We start from the raw sequence: 21847 nt of genomic DNA on the forward strand, positions 1-21847 counted from the left end.
GCCATCTGGTTTTGGAAACAAGGTTATACCAACCACATAAGTTAGTTCATCAACCTCCCTGCTTATTTTCCTATGAAGAATAAAGATGACCTTTACTGTGGATGTTAACTCTGACTTGAACACCTTTGGACCTGCACCTTCTAGTTGGGGTGGTCTTTAATGGCCAACGTCCTAATCAAATTTTCTCCTTCTCCTTGATTCAAGTTTGTCATTTTCACTTTTTCCAAAAATGTGTTTCATCTAGGTTTTCCAACTCATTAGCATTTTGCTATTTGGAAAAAATATTATTTTTTCTCATTGGTGCCCATTTTAATTACCTTCCCTTTCATTCTTAATTTTATTGTCATTTTCTCTTCCTTTTTTTCCTCCCTTAGTTTTTTAAAATTTAAATTTTTTTAAAAATTTTTTTTCAATGTTTATTTATTTTTGGGACAGAGAGAGACAGAGCATGAACAGGGGAGGGGCAGAGAGAGAGGGAGACACAGAATCAGAAACAGACTCCAGGCTCTGAGCCATCAGCCCAGAGCCTGACGCGGGGCTCGAACTCAGGAACCGCGAGATCGTGACCTGGCTGAAGTCGGACGCTTAACCAACTGCGCCACCCAGGCGCCCCTAAAATTTAAATTTTTAATTTAATTATTTTTTTAATTTTTTAATGTTTATTTTTTTTTTACATTTATTTATTTTTGATAGAGAGAGACAGAGCACAAGTTGGGGAGGGGCAGAGAGAGAAGGAGACACAGAATCCAAAGCAGGCTCCAGGCTCCGAACTGTCAGCACAGAGCCCGATGCGGGGCTCGAACTCACAAACCGCAAGATCATGACCTGAGCTGAAGTTAGACGCCCAACCGAGTGAGCCACCCAGGGGTCCCTAATGTTTATTTATTTTAGAGAGAGACAGAGTGCGAGCAGGGGAGGGGCAGAGAGAGAGGGAGACACAGAATGGAAGCAGGCTCCAGGCTCTGAGCTGTCAGCACAGAGCCCGACGTGCGGCTGGAACCCATAAACGACAAGATCATGACCTGAGCCGAAGCCGGCTGCTCAACCGACTGAGCCACCCAGGTGCCCCACCCCCAATTTTTTTTTTATTTTAGAGAGAGAGAGTGTGAGTGGGGGAGAGGGGCAGACGGAGGTGGAGAGAGAGACAGAGACAGAGAGACAGAGAGAGACAGAGAAACTCTTAAGCAGGCTCCACGGTCAGTGCAGAGCCTGACATGGGGCTTAATCCCACAACCCTGGGATCATGACCTGAGTTGAAATCAAGAGTCAGATGCTCAACTGACTGAGCCACCCAAGTGTCCCTCCTTCCTTCTTCTTAATCAAAGTTAAGTTTGTTCATTTCTCTTTACTTTTGCAACTTCTTGGGATGTCCTGACATGGTGCCAATGGTGATACGTTTCTTAGGACTGATGAAACAAGCCCCGTTCTACTGACGGATGGCCACGATGTTGGCAGCTTGGTGTAATGGAACACCTCACAAAATTTATGAAGGGCCCAACTAGCCTTTCCTAATTCTTCACCATGTCTTCATGCCCTTCACCCCTTATCACCTCTTTACGGCCTTCTCTGACGGGCTTCGGCCCTCATTCTCTGGTTGCGTCTCTCATGTGGCTTTCCATCTAGCGTGTGAGGCTGCCACCTCCCACCTGCCCTGAAGTACCCCAGCCTGGGACTTGGGACTCTGTTTCTCCACATGCCTCTTAGCCCAGGAGGAATCCCGTCTGCCATGAGATAGACAACGGGCCTGCTTATTCCTCTTAACTGCACCTTTTGCCAAGAAAAACACATCTTAAAACTTCCAAACCAGCCCTTACTTGAAAATAAGACTGGTTTAGTAGCCACACTGGTGCCTTTGACATGTGCCGCTTCCTGGAGATGTTTGTACAGTCTCCTGCCTTTCTCCCGAGGCACTTTTTCAAGCTTTTCTAAAGTTTTATCTCTCGATGAGCACATTTTCTGCTGGCTGAGACACTCACTAAAATTTCACAGAGAGACGTGTCTTATTTCTGTAGTGAATGTATGGTGAAGCTGTCTGCACTACGGAGCTACTGTGAAGTTCAACAGACCACTTTGTAGTCTATTCAGTAAGAAACACTGGTTTCTTGGGCTTCCTTTTGCTTCCATTGCCAGCCCTCACAGTCAGCATCGGAGGCATTTTCTCACACACACATACACACAGTCACCAAAGTTCTACCAGTTCACAGAAGTCACTGCTGAAGATGGGTTGAGTAGGAGCTGACAGCGCCTCGCTGAGAGGCAGACAATGGGCACTCGGCCAGCCTGACTTGCCCACTAAGTGACTTGCACCCACACATCAACCTCAACGTGCGATGTGAGCGTCAAATTCATGCCTCGGCCAAGTGGAAGATTTCTGTATGCCATGGGCCGTCAGGACTGCTCAAGACCCCTCAAAAGTGTGAATGATAAACCTGTTCATGCCAAGGGCCCACTCTGCTTCCGGTTCTACTGCGGAATAAACAGAAGCCAGGAATAGCTGAAGGCACACGTCTGGGTACAGAGTGCCCTACACACGGTCACCTAGGTGCAGGACCTGAGAGGTGGAAGGGACTCCCTGTGATCACAGATGGGGGAACTGTGACCGAGAGACAGTGAGTGATTTGCTCCAGGGGCCTGGGACCCCAAGCAGTGAGGGATGGAAAAGACCTCGACTCCCAGATCAAACTTCTCACACAGCCAGAAACTCAAGAAAGGGCCCACGTGAGCTCCATATGTTTTTTTTTTCTTTTTAAAGATTTTGTTTTTTAAGTAATCTCTACACCCAACATGGGGCTTGAACTTACAACCCTGAGATCAAGAGTCACATGCTCTACTGACTGAGCCTGTCACACACCCCTCCACGCAGTTTTAGAAGAAGAAAAAAAGAAGAATCCACTGAAGACAGGGCTTCAAAGAGATATTTGCAAACCCATGTTCATAGCAGTATTATTCACAATAGCTCAGATTTGGAAGGAACCCAAGTATCCATCAATGGATGAACAGATACCCAAAATGTGGTGTATACATGGTTATTCGGCCTTTCGAAGGAAGGCAATTCTGACCCACGCGACAACATGGATGGACCTTAAAGACATCATGCTAAGTGAAATAAGCCAGATACAGAAGACAAATATTGTATGATTCCACTTACATTAGGTGCTTTGAGGAGTCAAAGTCAGAGACACAAAGTAGAATGGGAGTTACCAGGGCCTGGGGGGTAACTGTGAGTGGGGAGTTAGTGTTAATGGGTACAGAGTTTCAGCTTCGGATGATGAAAAGGTTCTGGCAGTGGATGTCAGAAAATGTGTAAACTTTTTTTTTTTTTAAGTGTTTAAAAAAATGGCTAAAATCTGGGACTCCTGGGTGGCTCAGTCTGTTGAGCATCCGACTTCAGCTCAGGTCGAGATCTCACAGTTCATGGGTTTGAGCCCCGCGTCGGGCTCTGTGCTGACGGCTCGGAGCCTGGAGCCTGCTTCAGATTCTTTGTTTCCCTCTCTCTCTGCCCCTCCCCCACTCACACTCTGTCTCTGTCTTTCTCTCTCTCAAAAATAAATAAACAAAAAAATGGCTAAAATCTGCTCAAGAAATAGACTTCAAGTTACACTTGGAACTTGCCATTCAAGAAACTTAAGTAGCAGCCATTACGAGCACTTGTCCTTATTTTCAAAAAGCATTTTCAAAAATACAAATTTTTCCCCACAGAAGAAAGAGTCCTGTGGTCTGAGGAATGTCTCCCCTGTACACACAGATCTGAATAACAAACACCAGGACCCGCCACAGCTGAGGGACGCCAACAACAGCAGAACTCAATACATTGTGTCTGCGGCAGCAGGGGCTTTGAACTTCCTGGCTTTGTCAACGGATGTCACAACCTCTGTGTTATTGAAACAGATTTTGGTATTTAAAGCAGATCAGGCTTGTTTTTTAAACATTCATTTTGATCCTAAGACAAATTTTCTGTTTGTCTAAGGGAAAAATAAAGGGGAATATTGTTGGTGGGAACCTGCCAGACAGTCATGCATTTGGGGGGGCAGGAATCAGTCAGGCTTGTTGCTTGTTAGCATTTTGTTGTTTAAATACCTACGACTTCAGAAAAAAGGGACTGCAGCACGTATAAAAGCCCTTCACGGTGACTGCCTCACTTACAGCCTGCACCTCCTACTTCAACTAGCTGTAGTTCTTCAAACACGGGTTCTACCATCACGCTGCCTTTGCTGCAAGGTCTCTCTGCCTGGAACAGTTTCAAAGGCCTCCCCACACAATTCCTGCTCACTTTTTGAAAACCCATTTCTAGGGACACCTGGGTGAATCCGTTGGTTAAGTGTCCCACTCTTTTTTTTTTTTTTAATGTTTATTTTTGAGAGAGAGAGAGAGAGAGAGAGAGAGCGAGCACAAGCAGGGGAGGGGCAGAGAGAAAAGGAGACAAAGAATCCAAAGCAGGCTCTAGGCTCTGAGCTGTCAGCACAGAGCCCAACACAGGACTCAAACTCACAAACTCACCACCTGAGCCAAAGCCATATGCTTAACCGACTGAGCCACACAGGCACCCCAAGTGTCCCACTCTTGATGTCAGCTCAGGTCATGATCTCATGGTTTGTTTGTGCGATTGAGCCCCATGTTGGGTTCCATAATGACAGAGTGGAGCCTGCTTGGGATTCTTTCTCTCCCTCTCTCTCTCTGCCCCTCCCCTGAGCTCTCGCTCTCTTTCTCTCAAAATAAATAAACATTAAAAAAAAAAAAAAAGGGGCGCCTGGGTGGCGCAGTCGGTTAAGCGTCCAACTTCAGCCAGGTCACGATCTCGCGGTCCGTGAGTTCGAGCCCCGCATCAGGCTCTGGGCTGATGGCTCAGAGCCTGGAGCCTGTTTCCGATTCTGTGTCTCCCTCTCTCTCTGCCCCTCCCCCATTCATGCTCTGTCTCTCTCTGTCCCAAAAAATAAATAAACGTTGAAAAAAAAAAATTAAAAAAAAAAAAAAAAAAAAAAGAAAATCCATTTCTAGAAAACATTTTCTGGACCTTCCCCCCTGCCTCGCCCCATCCACACATCTAAGTGGATCAGGCACTTCTTCCAGTGACTTCCATGCCCCTTGACATTGTACATGTTAAACTATGGAAATGTGTGGTCTCCCCAACTGGGGCATGCACTATCCATCTTTGTATGTTCAGGACATACCAACAGAGACCCACGTAAGGTAAGTGGCCAATAAATATACTTTCCGGAACTGCACTAGTCATCAGAGCTGGTAAGTCACAGTCTTGTTTTTTTGTTATTTGTTTTAGAGAGAGAGAGAGAAAGCACAAGCAGGGCAGAGGGTCAGAGGAAGAGAGAGAGATAATCTTAAGCAGACGCCACAGAACACAGCCTGACATGGGGCTCGACTTGTTATCATAACCTGAGCCAAAACCATGAGTCAGACGCTCAACCAACTGAGCCACCCAGTGCCCTAAAATCTTATTTTTAAATCCCTTTTGATATATTAAGGGCACTTGGACCCCGGACGGGAGAAGCACAGAGACATTCTCTGCTCCTCTTCTCTGCTTCTTTGCCCAATTACCTCCAGGAGGCTAGAAAGAGCTCCTCAGGGAAGATCTGCAGCTGGTTCACTCTGATTTCAAGTCCAAAAATGTCAGGAAAGATTCTGATTGTCTCCTGGACCATGGCTAAGGAAGCAGAGGAATGTAAGAGTGTGGAAGTTCATCCTTGAACTTCATGGTTAGAATCAAGGAAGGAACATTTCCCTGGGGGGAGGGAGGGAAAGTGCTGGGCAGACTGAACACCAGATGTCTTGCATGCCCTTGCCATCTACACCTGGGAGCCTGTAGGAAATGCAGAATCCCAGGCCCCACCCCAGACCTACCGAACAACATCTACATGTGAACGGATCACCAGGTGATATGCTTGACCATGAAAATGTGAGGAGATCTCTACAACCACCCCCCCAACTCCAGCACTGTCTCAAGAACTACTCTGTCCAGCTGGTGTGGGACAGCTTGGCACAGCCACATCTCCAAAGAAGGGCAGGCTGTAACTCCCTCACAGACCATGGAGCAGATGGCATATGTCAGACTGGCCTGGAGTCTGTCTGTGTCGAAGACTCACCTGTGAATATTACTAATAGACCTTCCTTTTAGGGTAAAGAGTAAGACGATAAAAATTTATAAACTGAGAGCAGATTATCTCTTTTTTCACCTAGGACCCAAGGAACTATTCCAAGTCCACCAGACAAACACCTCAGCTAAGACTGAGAATCTACTTGACAATTTCAAAATGTTCAATTAACCCTTATTATCAATCCTATGATTTATTATAATGATCAGTGTAATAATTATTATTATTACTTTTTATTTTAGAGAGAGAGAGAGCAAGCATAGGCGAGGAAGAGGGGCGGAGGGAGAGAGAGAGAAAGAGAGACAGAGACAGAGAATCTCAAGCAGGCTCCACACTCAGCACAGAACCATCATGAGACTTGATCCACGTCCCTGGGATCAGGACCTGAGCCGAAATCAAGAGTCGGTTGCTCAACCGACTGAACCACCCAGGAGCCCCATGATCAGTGTAATTATTATTATTTTTGAGAGAGAGAGAGAGAGAGAGAGAGAGAGAGAGAGAGAGAGAAAGCATGAGTGGGGGAAGGACAGAGACAGAGGGAGACACAGAATCCAAAGCAGGCTCCAGGCTCTGAGCTGTCAGCACAGGGCCCAGTATGGGGTTCAAACCCATGAACCACAAGATCATGACATGAGCCGAAGTCAGACGCTTAACCAACTGAGCCACTCAGGTGCCCCGATCAGTGTAATTATTAATGAGAGACAACCCAAGCTAAACTCTGGGCTTGGCTATTAATAATCTTCGGCATCGCCTCATTCAAGTGCACAATGAGTTATTCCTTTTGCCAGGTATCAGAAGAACAATCTTATTAATTCATCATTACAATTTTAATTACCTTTGTTCTTTTATCATAGTCTAAGGTTATATATATATATATATATATAATTAAAAATATATTAATATATAATATACATCAAATATATATTTAGAAGATATATTAAATATATATATATATACACACACATATGTACATACATATACACACCAACCTGGGGCAACAGGACTTTCTTAAAGGCACAGTGTCTTTCTCTTCAGACACAGTTTCAGATATGATGCAACTGATGGGGTTAATAAGGCAGCCAGTGGTGAGAGGAACAAGTTCTTCCTTATGATTCTCTCTGCCCTTCGGGAAGGAAACTCTTCGGCCTCCTGGCCTTTTATTCTCATCCAAGTTCATTCTGATGGGAAGACTTACTTATCTTGCTGTACATTTACTGAGGCTCGTTTCACTTGTTGGTGGGATTCCAGGGCTTCAAGCACAAAACCCAGACTCTAGATGGTTTCTCTCTTCTCTTGAATCCAAGCAATAAAATTCTCCGGAGTTTCTGTCTCCACCTGTTCGGGGTGGGATTGGAGGATGGGAAGGAAGCCATGCCCCCTATAAGGAGCAGAAAGCCTTAAGTCTAAAACCAGGGTTGACATTTTCAACTCAACTTTGTTTCCTACTTGCCTACTAGTCCTTGTGCATGAATTCTCTTAGTCTACATTCCCAGAAGGGAAGAGGCGTGGGCAGTAGAGTTTAAGTACCCAGACTTTGAAGTGTCCAACACATGCTATGTACTGAAAAGACCTGTGTGTCTTGTCACACCATCTGACACCGGTCCTTTGGTTGTAACTTCAAAAATCTGTGGCCCTTTGGACATGTTTTCTCTTGGGACTTGTAACTTCCTGGCACAGCTGTGCAGAAGGTGTTAGCTCTTCCCCCAGGTGTCAGACTTTTCTCTTCAGTATTCATAGTTCTCAAGCACCCATATTAATATGTACACTGACGAGGTGTTTCCTGGTACCTTTGGAGGGCTTCTTTTTATCCCTGTTGGCATTCCACTTCAGCTCATCCTCAAATACCTGATTTGTTGGATTTTCTATCAAGTAAAGGGGCTGTAAATATGCCAAGTATAATGTTGACGTACTTAGAACATCCCATTGTTGAAGACAAATGGAGAATTTGAGATAGCCCCAATTTCCTCTCAAACTCAATTCAGGGACAGCCTGGCATAGAGTTAGTAGATTCTTCATTCTGGAACTTTCCCTCAACTTTCTCAGTTTCATCTTACTCAGTAAATGTACCCATCTCCTCACAGACTTACCTTTAGAAGGATGGGTTTCTGACAAAGTTATTTTTTAGATTTTGTCCTGCTGATTAAAAAGTTCCATCAGTCTCCCAAAGCTAAACAGTACTCTGTGCTTCTGGAAAGGAAGGGCATGTGGCTAAGGTGTTTAATTTTCTAAGTTGTTTTGATTCACTCAAAGGATAGATCTAATCTCTGAAGTGTATTTTTAGAAATGAAATAAATTTAAGCTCAAAGGAGCTTTAAATAAAAGCACCATAATTATATTTACTCCAAGACCATGAGGCTTTTGTTCATCTCCTTTTGACAGAAGTTTAATTCATGCCATTGTTACTCTTAGTAATACTAGAGGTGGAAGAACAGATTTGCCAAAATACATACAGCAGGACCTCCTTGCCATGTTTAAAGAAACATGGTGCCCATTTGGGAAAAACCCTTTTGCTACTTACAACCTGCCTCCTTCCTTAATCCCAGTAATTCCTGAAGAAATACCACTCGGGAGAAGTGAGGCTGTGAGGTCATGGGCGGTGCCCTGGCTCCAGGTCCAGTCACACTCGATTCTGCACGATCTGAGAGTGACAACTCCTGAGGAATGTACAAAGCTTGTGCAAGACTCACCATGTCAGCTCAGTTCCACCAGAGGGATTCACACAAACCTCGAAGGCTTTTACCTATTGCTGGACAAGTTGGCACCCACTGCAAAATGTCAGCAAGCTCCTCTCTATGGACTCCCCCCTCCCCCCATTCATATGTTTAAGCCCTAACCTCCAATGTGGAGATGGGGCCTTTGGAAGGTAATCAGGGCTAGATGAGGTCATGGGTGAGGAGGGTCCTCATGATGGGCTTAGTACCTTGTAAGAAGAGACCAGAGCTCTCTCTCTCTCTCTCTCTCTCTCTCTGCCATGTGAAGACACAGCCAGAAGGCAGCCATCTGCAACCCAAGGAGAGAGTTTCCTCCAGACACCAACCCAACCTTGGTCATGTACTGGTGGCCTCCAGAACTGTGAGAAATAAATATCTGTTGCTTAAGCCGCCCAGTCTGTGGTATTTTATAATGGCAGCCTGAGGAAAGACATTATTCCTTGCTCTTTTGGAGAGTTAAAAAAAAATGAAAGTTAAAAAAACAATGACTAACAGTTTCAGAAGAAGCTGTCACCAAATTAGAAGTGAAAAAGGAAAAAGGCTTTGAGTTATTGCTGGAATGGAGCAGAGGCTAAATGACGCGCACCGAGCACCTCCCTGGGCACTAGAGAGGCGAAAATGGAAGTCCAGAACCTGCTCTCGTGGCACCCTATTCCAGGTCAGCTGCTCCAGAAGGTGACCAAGCAAATTCTATCAATATAACACGCTAAGTGCTCAGATTACGAGTACACTCTGGATACCACGGAACAAGCCCCACACCGAGGCAATGCCTGTATTAATCTGGGACAGATAAGAATTACTGGGTGAGGAAGTTTGGGAAGGGTGTTCTACATAGAAGGAACAGTACAAACAAGTCAGCAAACTCTAAGCCCCTGGGTATCAACTAGAGCACCAAGTGAGGTGAGTAGTGGCCACCGTTAAAGCTGAAAGAAACAGAGAGAGGAAAGAAAAAAAAAACTTAATAGCTGGGAACCCCTTTTCTCCTAGCAGGTATTAAAAAAAAAGCCTTGGGGCACGTGGGTGGCTCAGTCGGTTAAGCGTCCGACTTCGGCTCAGGTCATGATCTCACGGTCCATGAGTTCGAGCCCCGCGTCGGGCTCTGTGCTGACAGCTCAGAGCCTGGAGCCTGCTTCAGATTCTGTGTCTCCCTCTCTCTCTGACCCTCCCCCATTCATGCTCTGTCTCTCTGTCTCAAAAATAAATAAACATTAAAAAAATAATAATAAAAATGAAAAAATGAAAATAAAAAAAAAAATAAAAAAAACCCATGGAATTTTTTTTACTTAGGGAAGCAGGCAGCTGGTTTCAGGAAGACTGGGTATCTGGTTTGATCAGCATGCCAGAGGTCATCCTGGACTTCAAAAGAGCTCATGCCACTCTCGTGGGCCTCTGTTTTTGTGCCCATGTCTGTGGGGGAGTCCTGGGGGTCAGAGACTCCCTGAGTGACCTCAGGTGGGCCAGCTGACCTTTCTGGATTTCAGTTTTCCCCTCTATAAGAAAGGAATCCTCTATAAAGTGTTTCTCAGGGATTAAATTTTAGTCTTTCTTTTTTTGAATTAAAAAAAATTTTTTTTGGAATGTTCATTTTTGAAGGAGAGACAGAGCATGAACAGGGAAGGAGCAGACAGAAAGGGAGACACAGAATCTAAAGCAGGCTTCAGGCTCTGAGCTGTCGGCACAGAGCCCGATGCAGGGCTCGAACTCACAAGACATGAGATCATGACCTGAGACGAAGTTGGATGCTTAACCGACTGAGCCACCCAGGTGCCCCTTAGACTTTCACTTAAAAAAAATTTTTAAAGGGGATTAGGGATTTTATTCATTCCCTGACTTGTTCTGGTGAGAATTTTTAAGAAGCTTAAAGAAACAGGGGTTACAGGCAAAATACATCCATTAGAAGTAGATGAGAGAGATAAAGTGTACTCTCCCAGACATAAGCCAGGTGTGGGACTGCTCTGTTGTAACACAGACCTCTTTTTCTAAAGTTTAGCGTTAGTGTTTTCTAAACCAGAAATGTTACTGTGTATTCTCCCCAACATTTGGTATTGTCAGTGTCTAGAATTTTAGCCATTCTGGTGGCTATGTGGCTCCACATCAGATTGGACACCACTTGCCTCTCATTTCCCCATTCTCTTACAACCAAGCTAGTACAGGGCCGACAGCTGCAATTTCCCTACTGAAGACCTGGCCAACAATATTTAGGGCTGATCCTCTTTTTCTTGCTGCTTCTTTTTTAAATAAACACCTGGGTAGAACTTCCAAAATGTTAGAAAAAACAGATTCTCTGAGTCATTTGAAAAATTGAACAAAGCACTTTGGAACCTGTGGTGTTACTTGGATCTGGTCATTTTGAATTTCTCTTGACACGAGAATGGGAAAATGGAACAGAGCATACGTGAAGGCTCTCTATCAACACGAATCAGCAGCTCTCAAATTGTAGCTGAACTCAAAATGCAAACAACACGTCAAATGTTTCTCTATCGGCGAAGGAAAGGCTCATTGTTTGCAAGTAATGCTGTCCTAGCGAACATAAAATGTGCAACACACATTATTTCCTACAATCCCTGCAACACTTCTGTGAAGTCATACAATGATTTCCATTTTACAGATGAGAAAGCCGATCCATACGAAGGCTAAGTAATCTTTCCAAGGTTACACTGCTAGAATGGAATTCTGATCCAGGTCTTCCTGTCTCCTGAGAGCTGGGCTATCACAACTCTCTACTGTCTCAGCACTTTATAAATTGCTGCTGAATAAATCTGCTGAATGTTACATGTTCCAATAGAGCAACGTGAAAAAAAATTTTCAGGAAATAGAAAAACCTCTTAAGCATGGGTATTGAGGGGCACCTGAGTGGCTCAGTCAGTTAAGCATCCAAGACTCTTGATTTCAGCTCAGGTCATGATCTCATTCATGGTGGTGAGGCTGGGCCCTGAGTCGGGCTCTGCACTGGGTGAAGAACCTGCTTAAGACTCTCTTCCTCTCCCTTTGCCCCTCCCCTGCTCATGCACATACTCTCTCTCTCATAAATAAACAAACAAATAAATAAAGCACGAGTATCAAAAGCCAGTTATGCATTACATAATTCTAAGAGTGAACAGTCAACAGCCTGCCTGAGTATAAATTGAGGAAAATGTGAATAACCATGACTGACTCCCCAGAAGACGCATCAGAACTTGGTGAGGTCTGAGTGGTTCACGCAGCTGTAGCTCAACTCTGATGCTGGGCCAGGGAGTACTTCCGTGAAGAAGTATCTATTAATCACACAGAATGGGTTCGGAGCTGGGCTGGCTGCAGTGGGGGATTCGAGAAGACACCCACCTACTCCCTCAGTTCCCTGGAGTTAACTCTTTTTCTAATTTCTCAAGAGTTCTAGCTATTCTTGAAAGGCAAAACTTATATATTCCAATGAAAGGTGACACTGAATAACCGCCAAACACCTCCCCCTGAAAGTGCTGAACTCGAAATCCTAATATTTTAAGGGTGCACAGGGGACGGTAAAGAGATCTGAACAGCAAAGCCTAACGGTGCAAACATTCGGCAATTTGGGATAGTAGTGTCGACCATGCTTACTGCAGCATCCGTAAGGTAATGATTTGCAAGAGTACAGGGACCAAAGTCAAGAGAACACCTCTTAACTCTCACCTAAAGAAAAACATTTGTTTTCACAGGTGAAAATCCTTTCTCGGGGAGAGAGGGCAGTGCAGAGATAACAACAGGTGATTGGATCCTTGAATTCCTTCTTAGAATTAGAACTAACACAGTGTGACAATCTTGTTTCTTTTTTAGGGGGAGGGGTAGTCATTGTACAAAAGACTACCCAGAGACTTGAAAACAATGACTCCTAATTCCAGTTTCAATAAAAAAAAAAAAAATGGAAGAGGCACTTTAATACTCACCAAATTCTTGGGGCGCCTGGGTGGCGCAGTCGGTTAAGCGTCCGACTTCAGCCAGGTCACGATCTCGCGGTCCGCGAGTTCGAGCCCCGCGTCAGGCTCTGGGCGGATGGCTCGGAGCCTGGAGCCTGTTTCCGATTCTGTGTCTCCCTCTCTCTCTGCCCCTCCCCCGTTCATGCTCTGTCTCTCTCTGTCCCAAAAATAAATAAAAAACGTTGAAAAAAAAAATTAAAAAAAAAAAATACTCACCAAATTCTTTACAGTTCAAATTTTGCGCCTGGGAAAACCCTCAACACTTTGTACATTATTTGGGCATGTTAATGGTGAGTGGGGACACTCTGCCAGGTGTTAGGAATATAACCTTGAGTTAAGCCTCCGACTCTTGATTTCGGCTCAGGTCATGATCTCACCGTCATATGATTGAGCCCCACATTGGGTTTTACGCTGATGGCACAGAGCCTGCTTGGGATTCTTTCCCTCCCTCTCTCTGTGTGCCCCCTCGCTTGTGTGCACACACCTCTTCCCCCCGCCCTCTCAAAATAGATAAACTTCAAAAAAGAAAAAAAGATATTCCCTGACCTCCTTGGGCTCACAGGCTCACACCCAGGTGGCTGGCTGGGAAGGAGTGATCTGATTATTGTGATTTTTCTAATTTGCCTGATCCTTGTCCTTCCTTTTCTTCTCCGGACATGGAGGTGAGGGAAAGTGGTGGGTATTTTATCAACTCTTGACTAATCACCTACCACATTCTGGGCCAAACATTGCGCATCTGGAAAACTGTACAGAAAGCACACAAACCCCAAATAGGGAATAATGGCCTGAGACGAAGCAGAAAAGAAACGAGGTGGAATTTTCCTTGGAGACAGATGTGACTGGGGGGTCTTCTCCCTGTGCAGACCCCCCAGCCTCCGGAAGTCCCAGGAGGAGAAGACAGATGTGGAGGTGTAGCCTGTTCCCCTTACAACTACCTGTAGGAGATCCTGTTCCCCTTACAACTACCACCCCCTCAAGACCCCCTAGAAGGGCACAGAAACAACGTAATTAAATGACAAATCTAACACTAGCTGTGTTTACATGGTACCAGGCAATTCACTGTTGACTGAAAAAACTTTTCTTGCTGGGTATTTGACTGACTCGCTATTTGGGATCCATATAAACAAGAACAACCTGCTTGTTGGCCTGGCCTTACAGACACGTTTACTTACATAGAAACAAAAACATCACCACAGGTCTTTCAAATCCACATGTTACTCCTTTCTATTTGTGTCAAAACTCTGCCTTCCCATCATAAGAGTCTGCACCTTTGAATTTCCCAAGGAAGGTTTCACTGTATTAGCTTTGACTACGGCAGCTCCTTCTCTCGTGACCCAGGCAACTCATTTCTGCCCACACAGTCCACCCTCTGGTTTGGGCACGTACAGGAGAGCTCTTTGCTGATCACCCTGTATTGGGCCACACCTTGGAGAACTTAATTTTAGGGATACGGAGGGAGGGTCTTTACAAGGAAATGATAAATGCACAAAGGAAGGAATGTGTGCATCCGGAGAAGGAGAGCATTACTGGGGGCAGCTGGAGGTACTGCATGACGTAACGAGCAGAATTCCACCTTTCCCTGTCTCTGACGCGAGGGCACAAACCTGCAAAGATGTGTAAAATAACATCAGCAGATTCAGGCATTTACTCAGCACTCGTGTATGCAATCCTATCCTACAGTGAACAGAGTACTCGCCAGTGTATCCTCCAGCAGAGGCCTTGTGAACATTCCCAATTAACTGGACTTTGTGTCGCAAAAATCCCTTTAATTTCAGTTACGTTAAATTATAAACAGGAATGCCTGGGTGGCTCAGTTGGTTAAGCTTCCAACTCTTGATTCTGGCTCAGTTCATGATTTCACCATTAGTGAGTTCAAGCCCCGTGTCAGGCTCTGCGCTGACCGTGCAGAGCCTGCTTGGGATTCTGTCTCCCTCTGCCCCTCCCCTGCTTGTGCTCTTTCTCCTCTCTCTCTCTCTCTCTCTCTCTCTCTCAAAATAAATGAATAGACTTGAAAAATTTTATATATAAACCGTGGAGCCAGGAAATTTGTAGAAATTCAGGGTATTTCCTTAGTAAATGAACTGATACAAATTCATTCAGGTCAAAAGTTGTGAAAGCGAGCATTGTTATCATATTTTTGCAGCAGAGAACACTGTGATGGTCAATGGCACTAAAAATAGCTGAGGAAAGAATTAGGAGTTCATAACTGGAAACAAGAAAACAACAACCTTATCCAAAGTAGCAAAATGTCCGTTAGCATCCCTCCCTATGAATTATTCTGACAATAGGAAATGGAATTTAATTTTTTTTTCTCTAATCCATAACTGTATGTCTCCTCCCCTGTGCCCTCTGGGAAAACCTTATTCATAAACGGATAATTCCCAGATAACTAAATTCTTTGCTGACTGTTTCCATACAGCTCCACAACAACAAGGCAGCTCCTGAACTTGCCACTTCAAGTTCCTGTCGCTTCAGCAGTGATGTCATGGAAAGACATCCCCACGTGCTGTTTTTGTTGCCCAGCTAGAGACTGTAAAGGAAATTATGCTCTGCCTCTAGGTTTTAATTTTCCATGAAAAGTTATTCTCATTGCCAGAGCTGCCTAAACTGTGAAAGAAAAGTGATTTAATCAGGTCATAGCCATAGTTAGATTTTTAAGCACACTCTTCTGACAGAAAAGTCACATTTCACAGCTTTGTTGGGTTTAATAATTTATTTTCATCAAACCATTCCTGACGTGTTACGGTGCTGAATAACAACGGAGGGAGGAAGACGTGAGAAATACTAACTGCTGTGCGGGAAGTTATCTCTTCAAGTGAGCTTTTCTTTTCTTTTCTTTTCTTTTCTTCTAACATTTATTTGTTTTTGAGAGAGAGTGCACAAGCAGGGGAGGGCCAGAGACACGGGGGACAGAGGATCTGAAGCAGGCTCTGTGCTAACAGCGGTGAGCCCAATGCAGAGCTCGAAGTCATGAATCGTGAGATCATGACCTGAGCTGAAGATGGACTGAGCCACCCAGGTGCCCCTCAAATGAGTTTTTCACTGTCCCAGCAACAGAGGTGGAGTCTTAGGCTGATTAGAGGGAAGTCTGAGTCGGGGAGGCTCCTCTTTCCTGATTCCCTTTCCCCATTCAGTAAGTGTGGAAAGACAGTGACAGGCTCTCCACACCCAACAGGCAGTGACGATGACAAGAATGATGAGGAAAATAAAGGAAAGGAAGTAACTGCGCCCACTTTGGCACCATATGTACTAAATTTGGAACATTACCAAAAACGATTAGCATGGCCCCCTGCACAAGGACGACACACAAATTCTGAAGCGTTCCCTAGTTTTCTGTAACTACGTGAGGTGATGGATGTTAACTTGTTACAGTGATTGTTTCGCAATATATACAAAATCAAAATCATCATATTGTGCACCTTAAGCTAATAGTTATATGTCAATTATATCTCAATAAAACTGGGTGGGGCAGGGAAGGGGTAACAGTAGCAACAGAGTAGGAAGAGGGAGAGAACTAACACTGTTCAGCATAGACGACCTAGTGAGAGCAAAACGTGATGGGCATCATAACTCTACTCCCAGGATTTCCCATAGTGTCTTCCTTGTGTGTGTGTGCACACCCGCACGTGTGTGTATACTTGTGCATGCCGGATACTGAACCTAAGAAGTCTCATTCCTGAACCTGAAAGATGTGTTTACTTGTCACCTCCTCAAAAGTTCAATTTATGATTCAAAATCAAGCCTTGAAACTTCTGTACAAATACATCTAAAAACTTAAGCAAAGAGTAAACAATTATGTTATTTAGAAGACACGAAATTTGTGTGATCCCATATTAAGACACTAAGCTGTTCCTTCTTCTTTAGAAAAAAAATTTCTACCAGAAATGGCAAGAGTTTTATCAATGGTCTTGGAGACATTTTAAAATTCCAAACATCGAACCCTCACAGCATCTGTTGACAATGCTTTTACAAGTTCATCCTATACACAAAACAGGCTTAATTTTACCCGGTAAACTGACATTGCCAAGACTCCTTCTTGGTTCAATATCTTGGCAATAGGTCAAGAGAAATGTCAACATGTCATTGAATAAAGAAAGACATTAGTCTGTGCTCCCAAGATCTGGCAAAACAGCCGGAGAGACAGCTAGTCAAAACTCAGAAAAATTCTTATCCTTTTAAGAGATCTTCATGAGGATAAATCCGTCAGAGGCTGAAACTTACCAGTAGATCTTCTCACCCCTTTTAAGAGCAACCCCTATAGAGGAAACACAGTTCAGGATGGCGGTCTGTTACTACACAGGGAGATGTTGTTATGGAGACAGCTCTGAAGGCTCCCTGGCAATCCCAGTGTATAATTAAGGCTCCATCACAGAACAGCCAGCAGGGTGGTCTCCATGGGAACCAACAAACACACATTGTCGCGGGCCTAGCAACTGTTCTGAATCAATGACTCTTTATATAGGTTTAAAAACATTGTGAATGGGGCATCAATTGCTTCCTTTGTTAGACAATGTCTGATTAAATATGTGTGAGAGACCCCGTTCTCATGCGTGCTGAATTTCCAGTAGTGTCTAGAGTAGGCTGCCCACAGCTAAATTCACTTACCTAGAACTAGGAAATACAAATGATAAATTCAGACTCAGGAAGTCACTGGTTAATTTGGTGAAAGAATTAAACCAGTGGTCGACAGTGCCAGGGAGGACTGGCACCCACTCTTCTACGGCTGTCTAAATATTATCCCATCCTCTCAGTACACTAGACATTATAATTATATTTGTTTACAGATGAGCACACATCTAGAAGGTGGCAGACCTGGGACTCAAAGGTAGGTCAGAATGAAGTCCCGGTCCAGGTTTATATAACTCTATAGAATAATGCTCTTTGTTTTCGTACCACATTATCACGCCCCAGCTACCCTCACAGACATGATCTCATATATTCTGCTTTTATCTTGAAACATTGGGGAGTTCAGTTCTAGAATTTTCTAATTTTGCAATATTTTCTTCCTTGATCTTTCTTTGTCTGCCTGCTCTACTTCTGCACCCACCACGCACTCCAGGTTTGAAGATTTACATGGGACCCTTTCTAGGCAGGTTTCCCCCACGTCTAGGAAGGTTTACCTGGACTGTGTGAGAAGCATTTTCCTAAGCAGCAAAGGGAAAGGAAGCCCATTACATAAGATTCTGACTGCCCAAACTCTAATGACAGCGGAAAACATCCCAATTAACTGCTTGTAGCATTTACACATAATCTTCTATGACAGAAGGCAGGCTCGGGTGATAGGGATGGAAGGTGAGATTGCCAATTCCTACTTTATTCTGATGGGTTCTATTAAGGACTTTTTTTTGAGAGAGAGAGAGAAAGTACGAGTGCACGCACACATGTGTGCAAGCGGGGGTGGGAAAGGGCAGAGGGAGAAAGAGGGAGAGAATCTCAGGCAGGCTCCACACTCAGCTTGCAGCCCCACACGGGGCTTGATCTTGAGACTGTGAGATCATGACCCGAGCTAAAATCAAGAGTCAGATGTTACCGACCGGGCCACCCAGGTGCCCCTATTAAGGACTTGTAAAATCTGGTAAATGCTTTATTAAGTAGGTACTGATAATCAATGATCAGGCTCCTGGCAAATCATCATTATATATAATCCTACAATTGAATGTACACATCATCAGCATTTAGCCTTAAATATTAGATTCATCAACACTGTCAGAGCTCACTCGAGTCATAACATTTCTAACATTTCTGAGCTACTTGATCAAAACCAAACAGTGAGGCTCTTTCCTTGTTCCCCTGAAACCCCAGCCCCATGCATCTCTTGGGAAAGCCTCCTTCCCATTTTTCACTGTCCTTCTACTGAGGCTCAGAAAAAGGGCTGTCTTCTCTAAAGCGAGCCCCCATTCCCCTTCCGTCTCCCATTGAAGTTCATTATTCTCCCTATTTCCCCTCATTCTTCAGCATCTCCAAATCTCTCTGTGGACGGCGTCTTCTTTTCTAGTTTCAAATATGCCCAAGTCCTTCTTTCCTCAGAAAAGAAGTTATCTTTGCTAGATCTGACTATCCCCCTGCCCACCACCAGTCACAATCTCTTTCCCGCATCTGTGTATTCTTGGATATTTATGATCTATCTTCCGCCCCCCTCCCACCTGCGCTTATAAAACTTTTTCCTGCAAGACCAGTAATGTCCTTGGTCTAGGCTTATCCCAATCCAAATCTCTCTGACCTCTTGGCAGCATTTTGCTTTACTCCTTTAAACTCTTCCTTAGACTTCCCCACAGAGAACTTTCCCAGCTTTCCTTGGCTATCACTTCTCTCTCCCACACATTATTGATCTCTGGTATTGAAGTATCTCCCAAGAAAGGCTTAGCCCTCTGGTCTGCTCCACCCACATCCTCTTGCTCCTGCAGTGAGCTCATCTATTTCTTCACGTTCCTTTTTTTCTTTTTTTAGTGGTTTTTTTTTTTTTACACTTATTCATTTTTGAGAGACAGAGACAGCGCACAAGCGGGGGAGGGGCAGAGAGAGAGGGAGACACAGAATCAGAAGCAGGCTCCAGGCTCTGAGCTGTCAGCACAGAGACCGACACGGGGCTCAAACCCATGAACTGTGAGATCTCGACCTGAGAGAGTGCACACATATATGTGCGAGAAGGGGAGGGGCAGAGAAAGAGAGGAAGAGGGAGAATCCCAGGCAGGCTTCACTGTCAGAGCAGAGCCCAGTGCGGGGGTCAATCTCATGAACCTTGAGATCATGACCTGAGTGGAAATCGAGAGTCGGACACTTAACCGACTGGGCCACCCAGGCGCCCCTCTTGACGTTCTTGATTCCAACTCCACTGCTCTAGGCGGAGCCCAAATGGACACATGAAGCCCTTAGCTCTGCCCTCCCTTTCACCCCATGTGTCCAGCACAAAGCAGTTCCATTTAGATGCTCCCTCACCATACACATCTGTCTAAAATAGATTTCACCAGCTTCCCTCCCCAAAGATGTTCTTTCATAATCCCCCCACCCGTTTCTGTGATGCCATGGAAGTCTCATGTCTCAAGCCACAAACCTTGGGGTCATTTGTGAACCTCCCTATCGGCCACTCCCTGGACCCAAATGACTATCACACACTCCCTACTGCTCTAAAAGGATCTGGGTCTTTGTTATCTAATTCTTTGATCATATAACACTTATGTGATAGATTAAACAATCACAATTTTTCTTCAGACTGTCAGTCAAGTTGACCTTTCACCTTTATTGCCACCACTCACTACCTTGATTCACCTCCCTTCTAAATGCTTGGAACTCATTTCCAACATGACTTGCCTTTAGATGGTCTCATTCAAAAGTTCACAGTGATCTCCAGGGCATGGCTTTTAGGGCTTCCTAACTGTCTCTTCCAGGCCCATTTCCACCCTCACACCCTCACACTCTCCTCCTCCTCTGGTCAAATTTATTTCCTCATGGTTCCCCACGTGCACGTCCTGCCTCGGGACCCCTGCCATTCATCCTGGAAGGCTGTCCTTCCATTTCCACTTCTCCCAGGCAACCTGGGCTTGCAGGGGCCAGTTCGGTCTCTCCACCACCTCAGCCCACTTGGAGCTTCCCTTTACCCAACTCCTGAAGTCAGTACTACCCCGCTTAGCAATGTACTGTAACAGTCTCACCCTGTCACTCTTATCTCCTCCTCTGGATTATAAGATGCACTCGGCAGGCCCTACACATATACTAACCCATTTTCCCCACCCCAGACTCCAAAGGTTTCCCCAATAAAGGCTGACTGGTAGAATCATGCCCAAAAAGAAGGCCATTCAAAGAGAGACCACATACCTTGATATCAGGCACTTTTAATACTACCCAAACTGAAAGAATCTAGTATACCATGAAGTCCCATGGAAATAGCAGTTGTTTCTGGCAGGCAGTAAATTATGACACATTGTCAGGGAAGGGACTGGGGGAGGCAAGCAAGGTACCTAGGATGCAACATTTAAGGGGGCACTCATTGTTCTCAGGTGCCGACCCCACACTGCATGATGGCCCTCATCCCAGCCCTGTGCATGTGAAAAATGAGACTCTTAACATTCAAAAAACAAACTAAACCAAATCAAGAGACACATACAAGGCAAGCTATAGAAAAATCTTTCCCAGGGCCATAGAGAACAAACTAAGACTTGGTTTCCTGGACTACCACTGAGTCAGGACAAAATGGCGGCAGCAACTATGGCATTAACTTAAAGGAAAAAAGCATTCTTATGGAAGCAGCTTTGAAATGGAGAGCAAAACCTGGATTCTAAGAGCCCTAGAGGGCCAGAGCTGCTGTCTGGGAATGAATCTTCTCTCCTGGCTCATCCTCAACATAAACTCACTCTGGCTTCAGTTGCTTCTTCCCAGTGGATGCTGAGAACACCAGTCAGTTTGAAGTTAACCCGGATGAGACAAGGCACTATTCAATCCGGAAAAAATTCTCACATGATAACTTAAATCTACTAAAGAAACCCATTAGCATACCACATCTTCCTTATATGTCTACACATTTCATTGCTTTCGTCTTAAATTCATTCACTTTTTCCTGCATCAGTGCTTTACAAGTGGGAAGAGATTCCAAGATTTTATGAAGGTGAAGTTAGATTTTACACGCCCAAATTTATCAAACTGAAGGGAGAAATAAAAAAAGTTGCTAAAAAGGTTGCTTTTTAGAAGGTTTCTTCTTTAAAAAAATGTTTGTTTGTTTGTTTGTTTGTTTTGAGACAGAGAGAGAGCAGGGGAGGGGCAGAGAGAAGAGAAAGAGAATCCCAAGCAGGCTCCGTGCTGTCAGCACAGACGCTGACAAGGGAATTGATCTCACAAATGATGAGCTCATGACCTGAGCCAAAATCAAGAGTTGGACATTTAATTGACTGAGCCACCCAGGTACCCTGAGAATGTTTCTTAAATTCACAGATAGAAAAACAAGAATAACAATGGTAACAATATAAAGTGACTTCAAAGGCCCTTTTTTTTTCCCATGCTGAGCATTCTCAGACCTAAAGAAGATACTAAGATAAGGACCAGAGAGAAGCATGGATACCTTAGAAGTGATGAAGTTCATGTGACAACTCCTTGGAAAATAGCAGAGAATGGA

General features: G+C 44.5%; 1 protein-coding gene and 1 non-coding gene across 3 annotated transcripts in view; one reads left to right on the plus strand and one right to left on the minus strand.

Annotated features, from left to right (window-relative positions):
* The window catches only part of TMEM241 (transmembrane protein 241), a 114442-nt gene that overhangs the window by 9773 nt on the left and 82822 nt on the right, over window positions 1-21847 (minus strand). Inside the window, exon 14 of one of the 2 annotated variants that reach the window (XM_047828484.1) lies at window positions 14155-14348. The exons of the other annotated variant lie outside the window; for it this stretch is intronic. Within the exon in view, the coding sequence (XP_047684440.1) occupies window positions 14268-14348 (81 nt within the window). The 3' untranslated portion in view covers window positions 14155-14267. Of the gene's footprint in view, window positions 1-14154; window positions 14349-21847 lie in introns of those variants that run through there. 2 annotated transcript variants of the gene reach the window in all.
* On the plus strand, window positions 15970-16077 carry LOC125149719 (U6 spliceosomal RNA). The gene has a single exon (XR_007146027.1). It is a non-coding gene; the product is annotated as a U6 spliceosomal RNA (small nuclear RNA).

The sequence above is a fragment of the Prionailurus viverrinus genome, chromosome D3 (assembly GCF_022837055.1).
Source record: "Prionailurus viverrinus isolate Anna chromosome D3, UM_Priviv_1.0, whole genome shotgun sequence".
NCBI classification, from domain to species: Eukaryota; Metazoa; Chordata; class Mammalia; order Carnivora; family Felidae; genus Prionailurus; species Prionailurus viverrinus.